The 22,248-nt window shown below is 41.8% G+C and overlaps 2 protein-coding genes across 6 annotated transcripts in view; both read left to right on the forward strand.

Moving 5' to 3' along the window:
• The window catches only part of NAP1L1 (nucleosome assembly protein 1 like 1), a 33,178-nt gene extending 26,044 nt beyond the window's left edge, over positions 1-7,134 (forward strand). For all 5 annotated transcript variants that reach the window (XM_032999738.2, XM_042792113.1, XM_042792112.1 and 2 more), the window contains exons 10-15: positions 2,434-2,579; positions 2,670-2,689; positions 3,002-3,124; positions 4,135-4,167; positions 4,559-4,609; positions 6,409-7,134. In XM_032999738.2, coding sequence (XP_032855629.1) covers positions 2,434-2,579; positions 2,670-2,689; positions 3,002-3,124; positions 4,135-4,167; positions 4,559-4,609; positions 6,409-6,444 — 409 coding nt within the window. In that variant the 3' untranslated portion in view covers positions 6,445-7,134. The remainder of the gene's footprint in view (positions 1-2,433; positions 2,580-2,669; positions 2,690-3,001; positions 3,125-4,134; positions 4,168-4,558; positions 4,610-6,408) is intronic.
• A 7,453-nt stretch (positions 7,135-14,587) lies between these two features.
• On the forward strand, positions 14,588-19,398 carry PHLDA1 (pleckstrin homology like domain family A member 1). Its single transcript, XM_042793111.1, has 2 exons — positions 14,588-15,414; positions 15,589-19,398. The coding sequence occupies exon 1, from the start codon at positions 14,957-14,959 to the stop codon at positions 15,407-15,409; it is 453 nt and encodes a 150-aa protein (XP_042649045.1). The 5' UTR covers positions 14,588-14,956; the 3' UTR covers positions 15,410-15,414; positions 15,589-19,398.
• The last annotated feature ends 2,850 nt before the right edge of the window (positions 19,399-22,248 follow it).

Here is a 22,248-nt window from a genome sequence, read left to right on the forward strand (position 1 = left end):
CCCCTTTAAGTACTGGAAGGCTGCTATAAGGTCTCCTTGGAGCCTTCTCCAGGCTGCACAACCCCAACTCTCTCGTCCTGTCCTCATAAGGGAGGTGCTCCAGCCCCCCCGATCATCTTTGTGGCCTCCTCTGGACCCGCTCAAGCAGATCCATGTCCTTCTTATGCAGGTGGGGTCTTATGAGAGCAGAGTAGAAGGGGAGAATCCCCTCCTGTGACCTGCTGGCCACATTCCTCTTGATGCAGCCCAGGACATGGTTGGCTTTGTGGGCTGCGAGCACACGTTGCTGGCCCATGGTCAGTTTTCCATCCAGTACTACCCCCAAGTTCTCCGAAGGGCTGGTGTCAATCCACTCATTGCCCAGCCTGTAGTTGTGCTTGGGATTGGCCTGACCCGTGTGCAGGACCTTGTGCTTGGTCTTTGAACTTCATGAGGTTCACATGGACCCACCTCTCAAGCCTGTTGAGGTCCCTCTGGATGGCATCCCTTCCCTCCAGCATGTCAACCACACCACACAGCTTGGTGTCATTGGCAAACTTGCTGAGGGTGCACTCAGTCCCATTGTTTATATTGCCAACAAGGATGTTAAAAGGCGTTGATTCCCCTGAGGAACGCCACTCACCTCTGTTCTCTACTTGGACATCAGGTTGTTGACCACAGCTCTTTGAGTGTGACCACCCAGCCAATTCCTTATCCACTGAGTGGTCCATCTGTCAAATCCATGTCTCTCCAGTTTAGAGACAAGGATGTTGTATGAGACAGTATCAAATGCGTTGCACAAGTCCAGGTAGATGACATCAGTTGCTCTTCCCTTATCCACTAATGCTCTAGCCCCATTGTAGAAGGTCACCAAATTTGTCAGGTGCGATTTGCCCTCAGTGAAGCCATGTTGCCTGTCATCCATCACCCCCTTATTTTCCATGTGCCCTAGCATAGTTTCCAGGAGTATCTGCCCCATGATCTTGCTGGGCACAGAGGTGAGACTGACTGGCCTGTAGTTCCCCATCTTTTTTGTATTTCTGACGTGCAGAACTCGGGGAAGTCTAGTTCAGTTTTACTTTCTATATTGCAGTTGCCCAGTTTGTTCTGTAAGTGTTGAATGTTTGCCTCTGGGTAACTTTCAGTTAATCTATTTGAAAAATCAAGAATAGGCATCTCCTATTAACTCCAGGTTCCTCATGATTTTAAGGAGATGTCACGTTCCTTTCTCAATTATGTCTTTTGTTCTAAATCAGCTGTTATTCCTCACAGTAAATAATCTTTATCCTGTACATGTCCCTTTTCTTGTGGACAGAAGGATGAGAGAAACTGGAGTTGTAAATAATTAGCCTCATGGGTACATCAGGGCTCTGTGCATCATGGCCTGTTCAGTTGCTTTCATCTTAATGTCTCTTTAATGTTCTGACTGCTGTTCTGAGTGATAACTTATTTTGAGCCTTTTACTGTGTAGTCAGAGTTGGTTATACCCATATATTAATCTGCAGTTACTGATACTGACTTTTATTTACCACTTTATTTCCCAGTCATTTAATGTAATATATTTCTGCAGATGTCCTGTAAGATTTAGTCTTTAGTCCTTGAATAGCTTTGATCAAACTGTTTTGTCTTCCTCAGTTTGGACTGTTTTTCAAAAATATCAGTAGAGGTCACTGTAAAATGACACTCTGCTTCTGTGAAAATAATTTATTCCTAGTCCTTGTTTTGTCTTTTAACTAAGACAGCATCTTCTTATTCCAAAACAACTCAACCCCTTCCTTTCAGTCTTTAAAGGAATCTAATTGGAAACTTCTGCAAATGTGGATAGTCTTATTGATGTAACTTCATTTACATGTCCCCAGAATTCTTTGTGAGTGCGAGACAAGCCTGTGGGCATGATTTTGCTCTGTAAGCAGGATAGAACCAACAAAAACCAAAGAAACAAAAAAAACCCCAAAAGAAACTAAACAGAAGGAGGCAAAAATCCCACAAATAAACAACTAAAAACCAACCAAAAACTACATACCTGCTTGATGCATTATTTTAAGGACTTGGTGATTACAGTGATAAGTGTAGTAAACCTTGGCATATTCCGAGCCTGACCAAATATGACATTACTTTATAATGGGTAGGTAGCTTTAAAAATGGTGTGATGCTATTTTTTGATAGGAAACTACGTAGAACTTGGTAGCTACTGAAAATCAGCATTTCAGAGATTGAATGGGGAAGGAGAAACTTTTGGATGAAAACACTTAAATCTTAAAATGAACCTGTCACTCTTGTTCTCAGTGTACAAATTAATGAAAAGATAGCACTTGATAAATACTACCTTAATATTTTATATTCACTGAATTCCTTGTACTTGTGGTAGTCTCAGTAGGTACCTGTAACAATGGAATGGTATTAAGCTGCAGCTGTTTTTTTGTTTTGCCTTTTTTTTTTTTCTTTCCTCTTCAGTTGCCAAATAGACTGGAAAAAAGGAAAGAATGTTACTTTGAAAACCATTAAGAAGAAGCAGAAGCATAAGGGTCGTGGAACAGTTAGAACAGTGACAAAAACTGTTTCTAATGACTCTTTCTTCAACTTCTTTAGTCCTCCTGAAGGTAAACTGAACATTAGTTTTATCTGCATTGACTTTAAATGCAGTATGTACCTCTCTCACTTGTTTCTTCTCTAATTTTTTTTTGTTACAGTTCCTGAAAGTGGAGACTTGGTAAGTTGGCTTATTTAAAATACAGAGGTGGAGCAGAAACACCAGTAGAAGAATTCATACCTTTATATACAAAGTGTTTGTTGAAATTATTTGGGAATTTGTTAAACAGCTTCAGCTTTAACTGTTTCTGTATTTAACTGAGAATACTTGTGATGAATAGTCTGTATTTGAATTTTCTTTATTAGGAGTACCAGAAAAGTCAGCACATGTGATCTGTATAAATTTGGGTACATCAAAGTCTGTGCAACTTGTGGTTTTGTGTCAAATGTAGTTATTGGTTTATGGCTTAGGAAATAATGCTGTTTTATGCAGGATGATGATGCTGAGGCAATCCTTGCTGCAGATTTTGAAATAGGTCATTTCTTGCGTGAACGTATAGTGCCCCGATCAGTATTGTACTTCACAGGAGAAGCCATTGAAGATGATGATGATGATGTAAGTATATTGTTCTTTCAAAACACTAAAAACATTGAAATAATGTTGCTTAAAGACTCTGGGTAATTTCTGACTTACAACATTGATACATCGCATTCTACGGATACCAACGTTAGGTTCAGCTGAGCTTCCTGAAGTGTTCAGTAGAGCAGCACAAAAGTAATCCATCTTTCAGGTGGTGACTTCAGAGTTTTGTGGCAAAAATAGTGGTAGAAGCTGAACTTTTAGAGGATGTCCAAGTAGAATTTTGTGTATAAGGCATTCCTAAGGTGGCATACTCACTGCTTTGGTAGAACTGTGATGAGCTGCCAGAGGACAAATTAGTCTGTTTGTGTAGCTGCTTAGCCTGTTCTTTGTGTTTACAGTGATACTGGGCTACCAAGTTCCTTCAGATTCAAGTTTGATCCTTTCAGGAGGGCACTCTTATTAGAAAATGATAGATAAGCATATTCAAAGCATGCCAAAATATTCAAAGCAAGCTTTTCAAAAGCTTGAATTAAGTGCTTTATAGGAGCTATGTTTGAAAAACAAACCACAAAACCCCAGAACTTTAAGTCCAAAAGGCTTTTTCCCTTGCCTCTGCACAAACAAGGACAGTTTGACAGTTCAGATAGCTTGGATAAGTCCTGCCTTAAAAATAATTTTTAGAATGCACAATGGTAGCCCTTAGTCCAAAGCCTTGGCTGGGGGAGGTGGGAGAGGGAAGTGACTAACCAGAGATTGCCTTAGGCTTTGAGACACCCTGCTGGCCAGAAGTGTGGTCACAGTCTAATGAACTGTGCCGGTGTCATGTGAGTGACTTAAGGTAGGCAGTTTTCTCCACCAGAACATAGCTTAAGAGACTGAACGCTACTAATGCTGATGCATAAAGCATTTTTAGATCTGTTAGATATAGGAGCTTCTCTTAGAGCACTGTACAGTGTGGTCTCTGGGATCTACTTGAGTTATCTGTACCTGAGCCGTAAATGGCTATGTTTGACTCTTCAAAAACCATTTATTTTCTCTCCTAGTATGATGAAGAAGGTGAAGAGGCAGATGATGAGGTAAGTTGACATATGGCCTTGTCTGAAATAGTTTCCCATTTGTAGTTCTTCTGGAATGAGAGTTCCTTTGGTTTTCGAATACTCTAGACACTAAATTCAGGTATTAATTATGAATGTAAGATACAGCACATCGTTCTGTGGATCTAGGGTGAATATTTTTTAAAAAAGCAATGAAAGAAACCAACCAACAAGACAACCCTAAAGTATCTTACCAATGAAGTGGCAACTGATGTCAGAAGGTGATGAGCTTTGTAGAGGGCAAATGAATACAATATGTATAACTTATAGTGGCAATTAATGTATTTAAGAATATAATCTTAATTTCTTGAAAATGGCTCAGGAAGCTGAATGTGGATAAGCTAGAGAAATACAAACAAGTATTTTCTTTCAGGAGGGGGAAGAAGAAGCAGATGAAGAAAATGATCCTGATTATGACTCAAAAGTAAGGAATTAAAAGGAATGTTTGAAGTTTGCATATGCATACACTCAATTAAAATTTTATGTAGGTTAAATTTTGATTTTTCATTTAGGTATTTAATCAATAGTTCCTGTGTTGTGTGTTTTGGCTGAGGCTGTTTCAGTCCAAGTTCTGACAGACTAATATTGGTAGAGCAACTTTTAAAAAGTTCTTTCTCCAAGAATCATTTTGTAAAAGTAACTTCTGGCTTTCAGCACTGAAATTAGGCTTGGTTTTCTATAGTCTCAGCAAGTTGCTGCTAATGATGAAAATGTTCTATAATGGTTGTAAGGGCATTCAGAGAATTGTGTAATCTAGGTTCAGTTTTTGGGAACTTGTCACAAGCTGACTCTGGCACAGATTTTTTCCAGCAGAGTACAAAACTGAGGCTTTTTCAGGGTGGATAATAGCGAGTCTTTTATCTCTTGAGGTAGCAGAAATCAAGGTTCAGGAATGCATCTAAAGTCAAGTACTAAAATGTGAACCACCAAGAACCACCAACTGGCAGCTTGCTTATTCCATGGGCAGGGCAAATCACTAGTCTGGCTTGGTTTGCTGGAAGAGTGATTGTGAGCCACTCTAATTCATAGCTTTTTCCTAGCTAAGGGAAAGGCACATTTTGGCCACCTGAAGGCATCTGATGGTGGTAGGTGAAAGTTGCAGTAATGAAAATGAAGTCTGTGCAAACTGAAAATGTTGTCTGCTGAGAAATGTGCTTGCAATTTCAAATGAGGAGGCACCATATTTTTCAGTAGGAACAGTTTGAGTTACAATCAAAGTACCATTGAAATAATATAATTTTAGCATTGTACCTAGAAAGATGTAGGGTATAGAACGGTAAATCAAAATGTACAGCCTGTTGGTGATGTTTCATCTACGATAGTGTATTCAAATTGCTTCCTATTCAAGAAAGTTTGGGAATCAGAACGAAACAGCTGCAAAATGGGCTTCTTATTTTCACCATTTCAGATCGCTTTTCTAGGCTAAACAGAACTGAGAAAGGGTGAGACTGTATGCTCAGTTTGAGAGAGAGCTGCCAAAGGGCTAGAGACAGTAGTGGTACTATAGTGTACTGACATAAGAATAAATAGTTGTAAGCTGATCACAGGCTGAAAGCCAGCTGAATTTATTAAAGCACTGGGGTCCTAGAATGGCTATCCCAGTCCAGGGCAGTGGAGTATAACTTGCAGCTGAACTCTGCCCCTAAAAACCTTTTCCTTAAATTCCCATATTACTGTGAGATATTGTTGGTTGTCTGTTTCAATATGACAGAAGAAATTTTCCATGTTAGAATTTAACAACTGGAATTTGTTGCAAAAGATGTTTTCAGAGTGTTAAGAACATACCATGATTTGATGTTTCATTGCGTTCCTCTACAGTGGCTTCTGGAGTAAGGCCATGCCCTTGTTACTGACCACGGGTTTTCTTTTGCCTCAAACTGTGTAGGAAGCCTGGATACTTCTTTTTAACCAGGTTGTTTGTTGTTATGCATAGTTCTCCCCCTCCTTTTTCCAGTTGGTGTTTTCCAGAGTATCCCACCACACTTAGTTCTGAACTGATATTTGTTCTGGATCATACCTATGCATTAACAAAGCCAAAATCAATGCACCATGGATGTTGCCACATCCAAACCCAGCAGTATTACTAATACTAGGCAATTAGTTTAAGGGAAAACATGAAAGAAGAACTTGAATACTGGAACTTGAGAAAGTATGCTTAGCAATATTAATAATTATTTTAAAACACTGATATCTGTAAACTGATATTTCCTTTTTTCTTGACAGAAGGATCAAAACCCAGCAGAATGCAAGCAGCAGTGAAGCAGTGTGTATGTGGCCTTGAGGATTACCTGCACTGTAATAGCCTAAACACAACTATTAGTTACTTACAGCCTTATGTTTTGTATCTTGGTAGAATTAAGTAACCAATTTGTTAAAAAAAAAGAAATCAAACACATAAGAACCAGTTTAAAATGTAGGTTCAATCTACCTAGCATTTTAACAGTATAATTTTCTGCCAATATGTAGAATGCAGTAAATCCCCTAAAGCATGAATGTTAATTCATTGCTATATAGTTTGGTTCTTGTGAAGTCTTTGTCATGTAGCTATTAGACTGCAGCTGTGAAGATTATCAGAACTCTTAACCGAGACCAATATTTGTTTAGAGAAAACTCTCTCCTGAAGAACCAACCAAAGTATTTTTCAGCCCAGTAGTCTGAACGGGTTTAAGTCTGCTTGCACTAGCTGTGCCTTCATTACTTTGTTATAGAAATGGCAGTGACTTGTACTAACTAGGAGATGATGATGCATTTTGAGTTTGACTACTTGAGAAGACTAGTATAACTTGTTTAATTTCCAACGAGACCACATTAAACATTCATAACTGTCAGCTTGTTTATGCTATGGGTTTTGTATTTTATGTGACATAGTGATCTACAAAAGAAACCTAGTCATCATATTAAGGTTATTGTTTACCACTGGGGTGTGAATAAAACCTAGTATTTTCAGAAGCTAGTCTTGTTTCATTATGATGTGTGTATCTGCATGTATAAACTGGTAAGGCACATCTTTCATGCTGCAGTTCACTTTTTACTAGCAACAAAAGTTGAGAGTTACTGAAAAGTAAATTACATAGCATTTTAGAAACAAACACAGTAATTGGAAAGTTTGATACATACTTCTCATTTGCAGTGTGATACTTGTGAATCTGAGCTAGGTGCTTCAGTGATTGTTCAACTGCCATTTTGAGAAGACAAGTTTTTAGAAGTAGGGCTAGATCTGATAAAGGACTTCGGTATTGCCATGCTTAAGGCACTGGTTATTAGTATGAAATCCAGGGCCAAGAAAGGTGCCTTGGATTTTCAGTCTGTATAGACAGAGCTGGGTTGTCCTGAGCAAAATCTGCCCTGCAGCCTAAGGGAGTTCTAGAATGCTTAGCTGTATTCTAGATTGCACTCACTGTATCAAGCATCTACAGAGGAGGAAACAAACCCCAAGGAATTCCACTCTCCTCACCTAATGTTCTCTTCACTACGCTTGTGTTTGAATGTCTGGTTCATACTTTTTCTGTACTGGATGTTCGTTGTCAGTTGACACATATGGACAAGAAGATCTTTATTATACTAACCTTGCCTCTAGCCTAGCCGTGAAGGTGCTCTTGTGATGTGGATTTGCATGCACTCAGCTTGAAGAGACTATGAAGTGATGTTTTTCCATTTGAGTTTTCCCAGTCAGTAAGATGCTACTGTACTCTGTGCAGTTTTGTCCTTCACATAGCTAGGAGTTCTGATCTTCTAAGCAAGTACCCAGATGACTTTGAGGGACAGGAAGGCCCTCATAGGGTTGGAAAGAAATTTCCAGCCTAGCCATTGTTCTGTTTCTACAGTAGCTACTTTTTTGTCTTGCTACTGATATACTGACTTAGCCATAAAGGTTTGAAAAGAGCAGGGCAAGCAGGAGGCAAAGCCACATGAGGATAGGGCTGGTGGAGGAGTTTCTCTAGGATGCCTCTTGCTGGGAGGGGAGGTAAGTAATGCAGAATGAAGATTATCCCAAGTGCCCTTCTGAATCCTCAGCTCCCGAAGGTCTAGTGTACTCTGACAAAAAAAAAAAATCAATTTAAATTTATTTTTTTATTCCTTGAAGGCTTAAATACCACACTACTTCATTTCAGAATCCCTATCCAGATATTCATGGATCTGGGAGAAGGAGCTCTTGTTATCGATAACTGTATATAAACCAGTACTGTTTGAAGCTCTACTCTACTGAATTAAGTGTTTTTTAGGTAACCCATAGATCACAGCATAGACAAATACGGTAATGAAAAGTTAACATCACATTCTCTGCTAGCTGTGTGTTAAAGTGGATGTGGTTGTGTTCTTGTGATGACACCAATCCTGACAGAATATGCTTATCCTTTAAGGCATTGATCCTGCCGGGTGTTTGGGTATCATTTGGTCTCTTCTCTGAATGTCTCCCAGAATTAAGTTTAAACTTGAACTTCAGGGCATGTGGAGACCAAACTGATGGTATGCTATGAGCTTGAGCAGCCATTAATATGGGGCTTTGGGATTCATGCTTTTGGACATGAAAAGTATCTGAAGTCCTTACTTAGATCTAGCCTGTTTTTACTAACAGCATCTGGCAACTGTGTCTTAAAAAGAGAAAGCACCATTAAAAGTTGCCCAATGAATTTCAAAAGTCGCTGTTCTTAAGAAATTGGGCTTGTGTTTTTTGACTGCTTTCTTGTTAATATCTTAATATCGTACAATGGGATATGATATTTGAAAAGAGGAGTTGGTAGATGTCAAAGCTTACCTGCAGCCTGCAAGATCCAGAGCCAGGAATCCATCTCTGTCAACAGATTTTGGTAAGCTTCTCTAGATTGACTTGCAAGTTCTAAATCAGCAGCTCTCGTGCTCTCCAGACTGTAGCAAAAGGAAGGATATAATCGTACAAATTGAGGTGCCAGCTCTTACGGCATCTGTTAAATAAAAACTGTTTTGGTGCTTAACGTAGTTTTGTGATCAACAGCACTCATGTTTAGCGATTCTGAAAGGCAGTATGTAGCAGGAACATTAAACTTTCAACACTGATTGGAGTATTGTGCTTCATTCTTTTCACTTCTCATGGGTTTATACCAGCTGTAGAGAAAACCGTTCATTTAGTATTTGAGGAAGATAAGTTACCTTGTTAACAAGTTCAGTTTAGGAAGATGTCTCACTAAAATAGGATTTCTTGGTCAGTTGTTGCAGTACTGCACCAAAATTTGAGATCTGTGTAAAAGATGTACTGTATCCAGTTTTGGTTGCTGTATTGAAGGGAGAATTATTTTAGGGAAAAAACGGGGGTTTGGTGAGGAAAGAGGTAGGGAAATTAACTGAGACTGGATGAGAGGGAAGGGCACTAAGAGCTTATTCTTGGTGGAGAGGGATGCTTCTTGGTAATTCTACACCTTCAGCAAATGCAGATTAGAGTACATTAGCACTAGAGTTTTCCTGTCTGCTATTACTGCTAATGGTAAATAAATAAAAAATAATAAAAAAAAGTACAGCATCCTAAAATAAAGTAGTAGACCAGATTTAACTTTAACATTCTTAGGTTTTACTTTCTGGAGAAGGGTGATGTCAGGTGCAGTTAGAAATGTTACCTTGGGTTATTTAAATACTAGGCATAGCAACACTTCTTACCTATGTCTTCTACAGCCAACTAGCTTCATAAGCCCAGATTCTTAGTTGAATTGAAACCGATGTTTCCAAGTATGTAGCAGTTATTCTAACTTTGACATATTTTTATTTGCTAAATGAAAACACAACAGAATATAGAAAACTGCAGGTATTGAGTGTTCTCATCTTTGTCTTCAAACTGGTACTTAAACTTTCCCTGTGTTTTAAGGTGCATTGTTGTAGACCGGATTCAGAAGTCAATAGGAAACTTAAACTAATCATCTGTTTGTGTATGTCTGTCAGATTTTTCCTATTTACAAAGGTGTCTGGTAGAGCCACACTGCTGTTGGAATAGGTGGACTCGGCTCTGCAGTGCTTCCTCCTTCATTCTGTAGATGTAGTCTCCTCCAGTCCAAGGCTTTATTGTATGGGTCAGAGAGGTCATTGCTACCACACTGGGTTTCATTTCTTAACTGCTTGGTTCTGTTTGAGATGCACTGGTTCCCTGCAAATTTTCAAGAGGGTGTTAAAGTAATGACTTTTAATTGCTGAGAATTACCTCAGGTGAACATAAATCCATCTACTGGAAATAATAAGTCTTCTGTAAACTATCAAGAGGAGTTGGAAGTTTGTCCAGATGGCATGTTGTACAGGGCTTGTCTCATCGCTCTTTAAGTCATCGAGTTAGACCTCTGCTTGGACCTGCTAGTCTTCCACACGTGGCCTGTGGCTCAGCTTTTGTAGGAAAATTAGAGCAAGTAAAGCAGACAAGATAGAGCACACCAAGCAAAAGATAATCAAGTCCACATTTGGGTCTGCTTGGTGTATACCAGGGGTGGGTGCACGAGTGTGGGGTTATGGCAGGAAGCGCTCTTGTTTTCACAGGTATTGAACTGAAGTGTGCTGAGTTGACAAGAAAAGTTGTCTCTGCAGCTCCAGAGGGGACCTAGCTCCTGAGCTTAGCTGTTGAGCTTTGCTTCTGTATGCTCAAGTTTTGTGAGTATCTGCCCAAACTTATGCTTACCCTGCAGTTGATAAACAGCAGTCAGTATGTTCTGAACACACAGCGTGTTTTACTCTGGTGGTAAATCTGAGAGACACTTAAACCCTCTTGTAGGCTGGCTTTGCTCTACGATGTGTGCTTAAGTGCTTTTTAATATTTTTGGAAGACAGCTGTCTCTGAAGTGCAAGGGACTTTGGAAAAGCCAGGCTGGAGCAGCTGCAATGCCACTGGTCTGTGAATTGCACACAGTTTCTTTGTTTGGTACTGCCATGGGTTATAGGGAAGGCAAAGGCCTGGGGCAGTGTGGCTGATAGTTACCGTAAACTTTTCATTTATTTATGCCTGGTTTACTGTGGGGTATATACAGCTATTTGTGAGATGGAGCTCATAAAAGGAAGGCTCTGCCCCCCAGATCAGTGCTTCAGTGTTTGGTCAGCAGCAAGTTCCAGTGAAATTACTGGGAGACTGTAAAGGTCAAGAAAATACTTTAAGAAGTAACGACTTACTGTCTGATTGCATATTGCAACACCTATTTGTCATGTATTTCTCAACCCTTGAATACTTTCTCCCCTTTGTTTTCTATCTGTCTAGCAATGATCAGCTCCTATTTCCTTTGTTTCCCTGTTTAGCCCTTTCTCTGTTCTAGCCACTTCTGAGTAATGGAAGAAATTATGGTGCTTCAGGGTTGTCACTCGGGATAGCTTTAGCATCCACTTGAAACTAATAGTTGATAGTTGGTGTCAAGCTGCTGTCTGCAGGTTCATTACCCAGGAGGACACTAGTAAAATTATGGGCTTTTTAGGGACACTAGTAAAATTATGGGCTTTTTAGTCTTTCGTGGTGGCTTCCCAAAACAATGTTTAACTTGCCTCAGGGTTTTAAAAGAACGCTAATTAGTCTTACCATAATTGCTCTTTAATTAAGGTTACATGTACAAAATTTCAGCTACCTGAGTCTAAGTTAGGGAGCTTATGATATAGAAGACCAGTGTATTTAGCATCCAAACATCTCTGTTGTCAGTGTAAACCTTGAATGTGGAAAAGGAAAAATTCAATAAGGAATAAATGTATCTTAAATGTAGAGACTTTTGAGGATCGTTGTGGTTTTTTCAGATTGTAGTATTTCAGGTTTGACAGTAGGAGGCGTCTGCACATCAGCTATTTCAGGAGGAATGGATGCAGCACCTGCATCATATTTAGTGAAACTTCAATAAAGGTAGGGAACATGGAACATATAATTGCAGTGGTTTAAATATATATTTAAAGTAAAGTAAAATCTCAGTGAGATAATGTAGTGTGCTTAATTGTGTTGAATGTGATTTTTCAAAATACTAATGTAAGAAATATTTCAGAAAGTTCAGTTTTGACTTCCATATAGGAAAATGAAGTTTGTTATCATTTACTGGCAAATTCTGCACAATTAAATTGTGTTATCTTGTTCTTATATCATGAAACTGTCAGTAATTCATCCTAACCTAGTCTCTTGGCTTTTGATTCGTCTGGTGGTTTTGGTCAAATGTGTAGTGTATTTTAAATGGCTGTTAATCGTTGTTGGCTTACAGAGTACAAGTTTAAATGGATGTTTTGCATGTTTACTTCTGATCACGTGCTCAGGTGAATTTCACCAGGAATAAACAGTTGTTCTGAGTCTATACATTAGCAGAGTATGTCCATCAGTGTTTAGAGCTGGGTTAAAAATCTGACATTCAACGCTTTGGAGAACTTTATGCCACAGAAGGCCAAAGCAGAATCAATTTAGTCCCTTTCTCCTGTGTATGTGATGAAAATCTTTGGCCCTCCACACTAGTCTCACTTTTTTTCATTTGAATTACAAATTGCTATTAGCAGTTCAAACAAGAAAAAAACCTCACATTAAAATATATAAATACAGATTATGTGTCGATGCCCTTAAATGTTACAGTTCAGTGTTCCGGGGGCGGGGAAAGTTCTTGAACATTTGTTACAGAATGACACATGGGACTCGGAATTCGAAGGGTGGTTTCCATACTGCTGGTTAGTGTGTTTACTGGGAAGAAAATGGCTGTTCACTTCCAGCAGTGGAGGAGCAACCAGCACTGAACCAGGTAAACCCGAGTCCTCTGTAGGTGTAGTTCAGTGTCCTATGCCTTACATGAACTCAGTATTTTAATTAAGTTGATTGGTATAGATGAATGCTTTGTAACCAGTTTAGGGTTTAGTTTGAGAATTTCAAAAATAAGTCTCTGCTCATGTGGCACGCTTCATCAGGAGTGAGAAAGTAGATGCGAAATGCATGAGGTGAAAAGGCAGGAGAATCTCTTGCCTCGCTCGAGCCGTGTGTGGAGGCTGCTTGTCCGTGCATCAGCAGCTGAAGATGCAGATGCTCGCTCTGGGGAATTTGGGTTCAAATGGCAATAAATGGCAGATTGAGACGTGAATGGTGGTCAGATCTTTTGAAAATTAGAGTGTGCCTCTTAAAATAGGCCTAAGATAGTTGTGAGAATGAACTGTGTCTTACAGCATACCTATTAGGCTCTAAGGAGGAGGGACTATTTTTATATAAACTGATGTTTAACATATTAATTTATTTTTTTTTTTGCTCAGTTTGTAGCTAGCAGGTTGCCTTTGTTACTGATTTGAGTGTCTTCCAGTTACCTCAGGAAAGGTAAAACAGCTAAATAATTTTAATTGCTGTTATTACCTTAATTGTTTACCTCTCAACAATTTATCAAAATTAACTTTGAACTTCAAGAGGAAAATATTATAAGAGGAAATCATTTTTTAAAAAATATTATCAGAGATAAACTCCATTAAAGCTATCATTAATATTGATACTTTTCTCCTAATGTGTCCCACTGACCTGTGCTACAGCATGATGTGCTTCCTAGCTGCCAAGATTACTGTGAGGAGGGGTTTGTTTTTATGGCCATGCTTAAATGCAAGTTTGAAAAAAAACGTGCTCTCAAACATAGTATGGAACTTCCAGCCTTCAGTCTGCACTGGCCTTGTCAGCCAAATGCAGTTCTGTGGGTTTTAATTTACGTTTGATACATCAAAAGACTTAAGGTTAAGGTCACTTTACTTTTCTACTCAGTCTAAAAGCTGAGAATCCAAACGATAAGCAAATGTGTGGCAACAAGGCAGAATAACAAGAAAAATGGTCCTAGCTCTTTGCCAGTTTGGTTCTGTGGTGGGTTGTGGGTTTTGGGTTTTTTTTTTTTTGTATTTTTGTATTTCTAGTCTACTTCTAAAAATTTCCAAGTACTGAGGTTCTAGTGTTTACTTTGGGAAGCGATACAAATACTTGTTTTCTTTAGACTCTGCTGCAGAGAGTAAATAAGTATTTTATATATTTATCAGAAGCTGCTTCTCCCCTGCACAGTCAAGGGCAATGCGAAAGCGTAGGGACAAAGCTGTTGGAGGAGGTTGTGTGTGTCAGGCTCTCTCCTTTGTTTAACAGAGCGATGATCGTTTAAGTACCAGGGTGTTGCTGAAAACTGGCACCGCTTTCACGGGACTTGGATCAAAACCGCACACATTTGGGGGGGGGGGGGGGGGGGGGGGGTATAGGGGTTGGAAAGCGGCTGTTCCCCGCGGGGGGGTGGGGGAAGTCTGAGTAAACTTGCTCCAAACCAAATATTGCTGCGCTACCCCGGTGAAAGCAAATGCGCGTTTCAGTTGTTCAATGAACAATTAGCAAAGGCGGCGGGGAAACCCTTCCGCGGTCTGGCTGTGCCCTCCTTAGGAGGAGGGGACTCTCCCCCTTTCCCCCCTCCCCCCAGCTCGGCGGGCCGGGCCGGGCCGGGCGGGGCAGCCGCTCCGCGCCTCTCCGCGCCGCTCCGCACCGCTCCGCACCGCTCCGCGGCTGCCGGGCTTCGCGGCTGCCGGCGGGAGGAGCCGCTGGGTGTCACTCTGGGCCGGGAAAGGCGCCTTCAAAAGGCGGAGGGGAGGGCAAAGCCTCCGGCAGAGCCGCCCGCCCGCCCGCCGCAGCCCCGCCACCCCACGCCACGCCACGCCGCGGCACGGGCGGCAGCCGCTCCGCTTCCCGCGGGCCGGGGCGCTCCCGGCCCTCCGCCTCGCAGCCGGAGCCGGAGCCGGGCGGCGAGTTTTGGGGTGGTGCCGGCTGCCCCCCGACCCCAGCCCCTGCGGGCGGAGGCTCCCGGCCCCGCCAGCCCATGCGAGGAGGATGTTGGAGAGCGGCTGCAAGGCGGTGAAGGAGGGCGTGCTGGAGAAGAGGAGCGACGGGCTCCTGCAGCTCTGGAAGAAGAAGCGCTGCATCCTCACCGAGGAGGGGCTGCTCCTCATCCCCCCCAAGCAGCCGCCGCCGCCGCAGCAGCCGCCGCCGCTACCGGCCGAGCCGGCGGCCAAGATCAAGGAGCTTCACTTCTCCAACATGAAGACGGTGGACTGCGTGGAGCGGAAGGGCAAGTACGTGTACTTCACGGTGGTGATGGCCGAGGGGAAGGAGATCGACTTTCGGTGCGCGCAGGAGCAGGGCTGGAACGCGGCGATCACGCTGCAGATGGTGCAGTACAAGAACCGCCAGGCCATCCTGGCCGTCCGCTCCACCCGCCAGAAGCAGCAGCACTTGGCGCAGCCCCACGGCCCGCGGCTCCGCAGCGCCTCCAACTCCGCCTAGCACAGGTAGGGCCCCCCGGGACCCGCTCCGGGTGTCCCGGCCCCCGGGGCGGCCGAACCGCGCTCCCCCCCCTGCCCGGCTCCGCCCGCCCCGCCCCGGGCCGGGGGAGAGGCAGCGCCCGGCTCCGCTCCTCGGGACTCACCCTCTCGCCCCTCCGGGCTGTTGCTGTCTCGTTGCAGGTGAAGTTCACGCAGCGTTTCGGGGAAGCGGGACCGAGGGCGTTTCGTCGCGGGCGGACTTCGGTTGGTCAAAAACTGGGCAAAGAGCCGGAGGTGCGGGTGGGCTGGAGAGCAGCGGCTCAGCCCGAACCCCAGGGCGCTGCTGCTGCTGCTGCTGCTGCTGCTGCTGCTGCTGCTGCTGCTGGTGCCGCCGCTTCGCCGCCCTCGGTGCCGAGAAGCATTTCAAATCTATTATTTATGAACCGTGGAAAAGATCCTTTGGTGTGGCGGGACTTCTAGGAGACATGATGTACTGTAACTTTATTTTAATGTATTTTATTTTATTTATTAGGGTTGTTTTTTAAAAAAAATTTTGTTTGTTTGTTTTTTGTTTCTTAAAGGCTCTTTGCAAGACATTTCTGAATGTAGGCTGTATCCAAAAGGCAGAGGGAAAAAATATATACGTTAGCTCCCTAAAGGAACTAAAAAGTTCTAGGTAGTTTGGCCGATGTGCAATTTGACAAAAGAGTTTTTCATTTTTACCCGAAATACCCTGTATTATGCTAACACGGAAAATGTGATGTGTGGTTTGGAATTTGGCTGAAACCCATACTGCATATGAAAACTATTCTCTCTAATGAGAATAGTAATTACTGTCTGGGTTTTCAGTGGTGGTTTTTTTTTTTGTTTGTTTGTTTTGTTTTGTTTTGAGTCTTTTTAAAAAAACCTGTTATATGTGGTAGAAGATGATAAAATTTATTCATGCTTGGTTATTCCAAAAAATAACACTGATTGTCATTCTGAGACTAAAACCGATCTATGTAAGGTATGAGCGGAGGGGAACCTGACCAACTTCTTTTGCGATAGAGGAATTGCAGTTGGATTCCAGTTACTGGTTTGATGTGCCTGCTCCTGGGCTGGAGCTGAGAAGCGCTTATGAACGTTTCTTAGTGTCCAAGTTCAGGGCTCCCTCTGCACAGTGGGTTTGTAAGCAGTCTGGGCTCTCGACCTGTGTTGAATTTTTGTGGCGGTTTTCAAATGTCTTGCATTAAAGTAGCCCCTAGTTTTAAATCCATTTTATGTATGTCTTAGCGTGCAAACGGATTACTTTGGTCACAGTTTTCATAAGCTGAAAGTTGCTCTCTAGCTGAGATAAACTAGATTAATTTTGGTGTTTAGCACTGTCAGATGTTGAGAGGGGCGCGCGATCTCGCCTTTCAACCGTTGGCGAAGCTGTGAAGTTGGAAAACAAAGGGCTAATTGCACAGCTGGTGTGTCTTCCTCTGTCTCTCGGGAGGCAGTGGGAGTTTGGCCGTGGATGCTGGTGAGAGTGGGGTGAAGCAGCTCGCCCCGGTGCCGAGGAGGGAGCTGGGCACAGCCCTGTGTGCTTTCTAGGACAGGGCCCTTTAGGCGACGGGTGACTGCCCGGTGCGTGCTGCTACGGCCCGCGTTCTCCCCTTTAAATTAAGTGGGGAGGTTGTAAGCAGGCTGATGTGGCCCGTTATCTTGAGTTGGAGGTAAAAAGTCGCAGCCGTGGAGCTATTTGTTTGAACTAGCGTGGTGAGGAAAACGGCTTTTAACCCCTTTACAAGTTACATAAATGTAAACAAGACCTTCTAAAGCCACACATCCAGGACTTTATGTTTGTGTAACTGAAGGTGTAGCTTGACTGTAAAAGCCCCACATTCTTGGTTCAAGCTGCTTCTGTAAGTGTCTAAAGCAAACGAGTGAAGTGACACTCAAAGGAAGATCTCGGAATTGGCCACTGCACATGCTGGTCCCTTCCTCTGCACGCTAAGCTTAAGCTCAGCCCTCCAAGGAATAAGTTGAGACCTCTTTTAGCCCTCCTCTTTTGTTCCTTGCCCCCAGGGGTCAGGGTGACACACCTAGATGTGCAAAACACGTCATGGTGCAGAATTAAAGCCTGGATCTCGGCAGTCCTCTGTGGCTACTCCTGAGCACATCTTTCCCATCCTGGCCCTTGACAAGGTTGCGTGATGAGCTTGGGGTGGTAGATTCCAGCTGTCCCGACAAAGTTATTACTTTGAGACTAATTGAAATCGAAGGTGCCCTGCATCTTCTAGGATTAGATTCGCTGTCTTGGCAATCATAATAGCTAATTTCCACATTTCTGTACATCTGCCATTATCATTCTGCTAACGCTTGGATGTTAGAGCTGCGAGGGGATTCTCTAATGAGCTAGTCAAAGACAAAATAGACTGTAATTTGTAATTTGGCTCCTCTCTTTAGAGTCATTAATTACAGTTTACTGAGTAACTAATCCACCTTTTCAGATATACAGACATATCGCTGATATCTCACCTACTAAAATATGTTCTAGCCTACTGAAGGATAAATGTAATTGATGAAAATTAATTCCTATGTGGTCAGAGACATGTGTATTTCTCTAGGAGAGGCGGCTAATCCTGTCCTCAGTCAATGCAAACCCCTGAATGCCACAAAAGTCTATGGATCTAGTCCAAAGCTAAAATAGTGCTGCTCTTCCAGAAGTATTTGTACTCCAAAAATGAAAGATGACAATTTTAGTGATGTAATTGCCATTAAGGTTTGAGAAAACGGCTTTTATTTTGAATTTGTTGCTCTCTTTCACTGGTTCAAGGTTAACGTCCATCTTTTATCTTATGTTTCTCATTTTAAGTTGGTCTGAAGGATGCTCTCAAAACCGTTTGGACTGATGTAGTTCACCAACAGACTTTTGCGGGTTGTTACTGCCTGCCGTGTTACCTTTTTAAAAGCGTCGGTGTTGGCCACACTCTTTGTGTGAGAGATGGGCACGTCACAAAATCCACATTGAGCTGTTGCTGTGCCTGCAGCCTGAGCTGGTGGGATGGGTGTAAGGATCAAACCTCTCCCTTGCGCCTCCAGACTGTCTCCTGGAAGCTGAATGGGAACAAATTGGCTGGGGACCCCTGGGGACAGTGGGACCGTGTGGCTCATGCCATGTCAGTATGAATAAGGCTAAATTGTCTGATGTGGACAATCCAACAACTTTCTCACGCTTTAAATTCCATTTTTTTTTTTATAGTAATTTTAGACCAAGAAATTATTTGCTGTTATAAATGAGGTAGTTCAGAGCTTTTTTTGGCTTGACCCTCTACTACTGCATAGCCTTCATTGGAGCTACTTCGTTAAATACTGTCTGTCACTGCCTTGTAAGCAATGGCTATGAAAATAGGGCCAGCAGATCATGTTCGATCTTACTGCAGCTTTGCAGGTAAAGAAATGAGGTTGTCCTTCCCCTTAAAAAAAAAAAAAAAAAGCCAACAGCATGTGGCTGAAACAAAATCATTAGAGAATAAACAAAAATGCCATTAAAACACATACAGACAAATACTTGGTATAGGTAGCAAAAGTGTGGACAGTCAGTTTGTAGAGAAGTCAAAATTACATGTCTTAAAAAAAAAAGTGATTAAGGGACAGATTCGACAAGAAAATAAAAGCTGTGGTGACCCGTAAAATTTAGAAATTGTAGGAAAAGGAACATCAAGTGGATGTTGTCTCTGAAATCCTGAAATAATTCCTCATTTTTTAAGGTTCATGATATGCAAATACCAGCTTCTGAATTATAGCTGCAGTGATGTACCAAATGTTTTCTAGCATATCCTATTGTGAGCAGAAATATCAGTGTCGTCAAAAAAAAATTGTGTGTAAATATGACTCATAAATGATTTCTGAGAGATGTGATTTATTTTTCATATTTTTCAAGATGCATTCCATTTCAAATAAAGAGGTATCTATTGAAAGAGCTCTTGATATGTTGGAGGAATGGTTGTTTGATGGGCTATCTGATTAAAGCCTGATCTAAGCTTTTCCAATGTCTGAAGCTCAATCTAAAGGCCTGAGAGGAACGCTTTGAACCTGTATAGATACCTTCCCAAGGAAAGACCCACTTAGGTGCTCCAATTAATCTTTACACGTAGCACAATTATGAGGATCAGAGTCCTCCGTTTTGCTTCTTGCTGTGTGTGATGTGTGAGCACCCACACAGAGTCCTACTAATTTCATTAATACTCTGCTTTGCGTCACGGTCCATGTACAGCAGATCTTTGGGACACAGATTTCAGGCTTATCATCTTTACCCATGAACGCCTCACTCTCTGTGATGTTAGGAGTCTAAAGTGAAGCATTAAATGTGCCTTGTTGCTCTTTTTTTTTATCTATCTGAAGCACTGTGATTGAATTTCAAGTAACCTGAACATAGTCCAGGCAGAGCACTTCCATCATTCGGCGTATCCTCCGACCCGTTTCTCTTGTAGCTTCGTGGGAGAAGAAATGAGGTACGACAAGAAAAATGTCTGATGACTTCTGGTGCTCTGGGGTGTCCGCAGAACTGCAGCCATTCGGATGCCTTGAACTCCCCTGAGGTGTATTTGTATTGCAACAGGTCATAGTTTTTAAGCACCTTCCAAAAGTGTATTAACCGTAATGGCGCAGTATTCATTGACCTAGACTTATTGGTGCTGTTTGCCTTCACTGGAGAGATGTCAGTAACCTCTTCCGTAAGAAGGCTATTGCTGTAACAAGTACAAGTTCCCTTTTCAATAGCAAACATCCAAAATGTAGGCATTTGAACTTAAGCCATTGTTTGTGTATCTAATATTAAAAGCTGACCTCTTCCCAGCGCTGGTGCTTGGCAGCTTTGAAAAGCCTATTAAGCATCTGAGGATTTATTGTCTATTCAAGGGCTCACTATTAGTTACAGCTTTTAGAGATGTCCCTTACGAGCTTTTAATAACAGTGATAAATAAGCATCTCTGTGAGGGCATACATATAGTAGAATAAGAATTTAATAATTTGTGGTTGTTTCTGCTCCTGCATCCAATGGTGATATCTTTATAAAGGTACATAAAAAATGTGTTTCTCTGCTTTAAGTTTTGACTAAGAGGGTATAAAATAAGGCCGCTCACATACTCACGATACATATGAAATGGTCCTAGAAACGAAGCCATTATTTTCCTAGTGGGGATTATTGTCTTAATAGGGTTTTCTCAAAAGTGTTCTCTGATCTGAAGTAGGATAGGAAGAATGCTGAAACTTGGGGATCAATGTGATGTACAGATAAAATCTGGGCCCAATTTAAAATCCATTGAAATCAACAGGAGTTTTTCCAGACTAAGACAGATTTTGACCTTTTGCAAAAATGGTGGCTGCTTCTCTTGTTTTCTGTTTAGAAAACCCAGGAACGAAACCCCAGAAGCAAGAGCTTTGCCCATAATCTGTGCCAGTAGTGATGGTGTGTGATTAGGCTAAAACTGATATTCTGGTGTTTCATCTTTTCCAGTGAAATGAGGGAGAGAGGAATAAGAAGATGGAATAATGCCTATGTTTTCTGAGCAAAATAAACTACGAGAGGAGAGCAATCTAAATGTCGTCTTTCTCCTCTGAAACAAAATCTAGAATGGTTTCTTGCAATTTCATTGAATTCACAGAACAGCTAAAACAGAACAATTTTCTTTGTAATAAAACCTAAACCAGAGCTAAACCAAAGCCTTTACTACTTTGACTATCTGTTTCTAAGCAGGAACATCTCAGTCCTTCCCAGAAAGTGCTTAAATTACTTTCCTCACATACCCTTTTTTTTTTGTTTGTTTTTAAATCAACTGTTGTGAAGGCTGTCAGCTTATGTCTTTTTTTTTTTTTTTTTTTTTAAAAAAAAAAAAGCAGCTTATTTTGAATTTATAAAGTTATAGACAGTATTATGGGTGTTTGCAATAATGTTTTTTCTATCTTTCCACTGGAAGATTTTTGAAATGTGAGGTACAGACCCTGGAAACGTTGCACAGTTGTTACCCGCGACTCGCAGCGCTGCTTCGTGCCTTCTGTGCTGAAGGCAGGCGGAGCAAAATCCAGTGACTGCACTCCTGCTAACAACTGCACACACCCTCAGGGTGCCCAGGGAGCTGCTTGGGACCTCACGATGGGGTTCGGTTACTTGTGGGGTGTTGGCCTAATGGTGTACACTGAATTTACAAGGAAAGGGGCATCAGCTCCCGGGCACTGAGAGGTGAGGTCGCACTGGTAGCTGGCACCCCCGAGAAGCTCATGCTCTGTGTCAACAGAGCTGCTCTGTTCGCAGCACCTACAAGTTTTCCTTAAGAGCCTTTGTAGGCAAAGCCAGCGTTGAAGTTTCTGTGCTTCAGTGTTTGATGGGTTTTTTGGTTTAGGTTTTTAGAAAAACATCAAAGCAGAGGCATTTACCCCAGTATAGACTAATCGCAACCACTTGAATTTGGCCAGATTTACAGCCCTTCCAAGTAATTCTGCTCGATGTCTCTAGAGATGCCAGCCATCAGTGCTGGGGAAGTGGTTGTTTGGATGGGAGCCTGATTTAACTTTTGTGTAAAATTGTGCTATGACAACAGTGGATTTCACATAAACAAAATTTTTATTGACCCTACTTCATAATCTTTGTCTTGCAGTAGTTTGTAACCAGCTATAGCAGATTAACTGAACCAGTAAATACATATAGAATGACTAACAATTACACTGAAGCTCTGTGGTAAGCAGAATATTTTAAACGAGACAATCTACCCCATGTTTTGTAAGGCTTCCAGCAAGATGGGGAAATCACTGCTTTTGTTTTTAAGATCTTGTCAGTGTTTTGTAAACATTTCTGATATTTATGACTGTACATATGGTTTTGATTATAACTTGCAGGAG

This window comes from Tyto alba, unplaced genomic scaffold (genome assembly GCF_018691265.1).
Source record: "Tyto alba isolate M040663 unplaced genomic scaffold, T.alba_DEE_v4.0 Super-Scaffold_2, whole genome shotgun sequence".
In the NCBI taxonomy this organism is placed as follows: Eukaryota; Metazoa; Chordata; class Aves; order Strigiformes; family Tytonidae; genus Tyto; species Tyto alba.

Bases quoted from the DNA above. Each gene is read 5' to 3' on its own strand.
- PHLDA1 (XM_042793111.1), top strand. From the start codon at position 14,957: ATGTTGGAGAGCGGCTGCAAGGCGGTGAAGGAGGGCGTGCTGGAGAAG.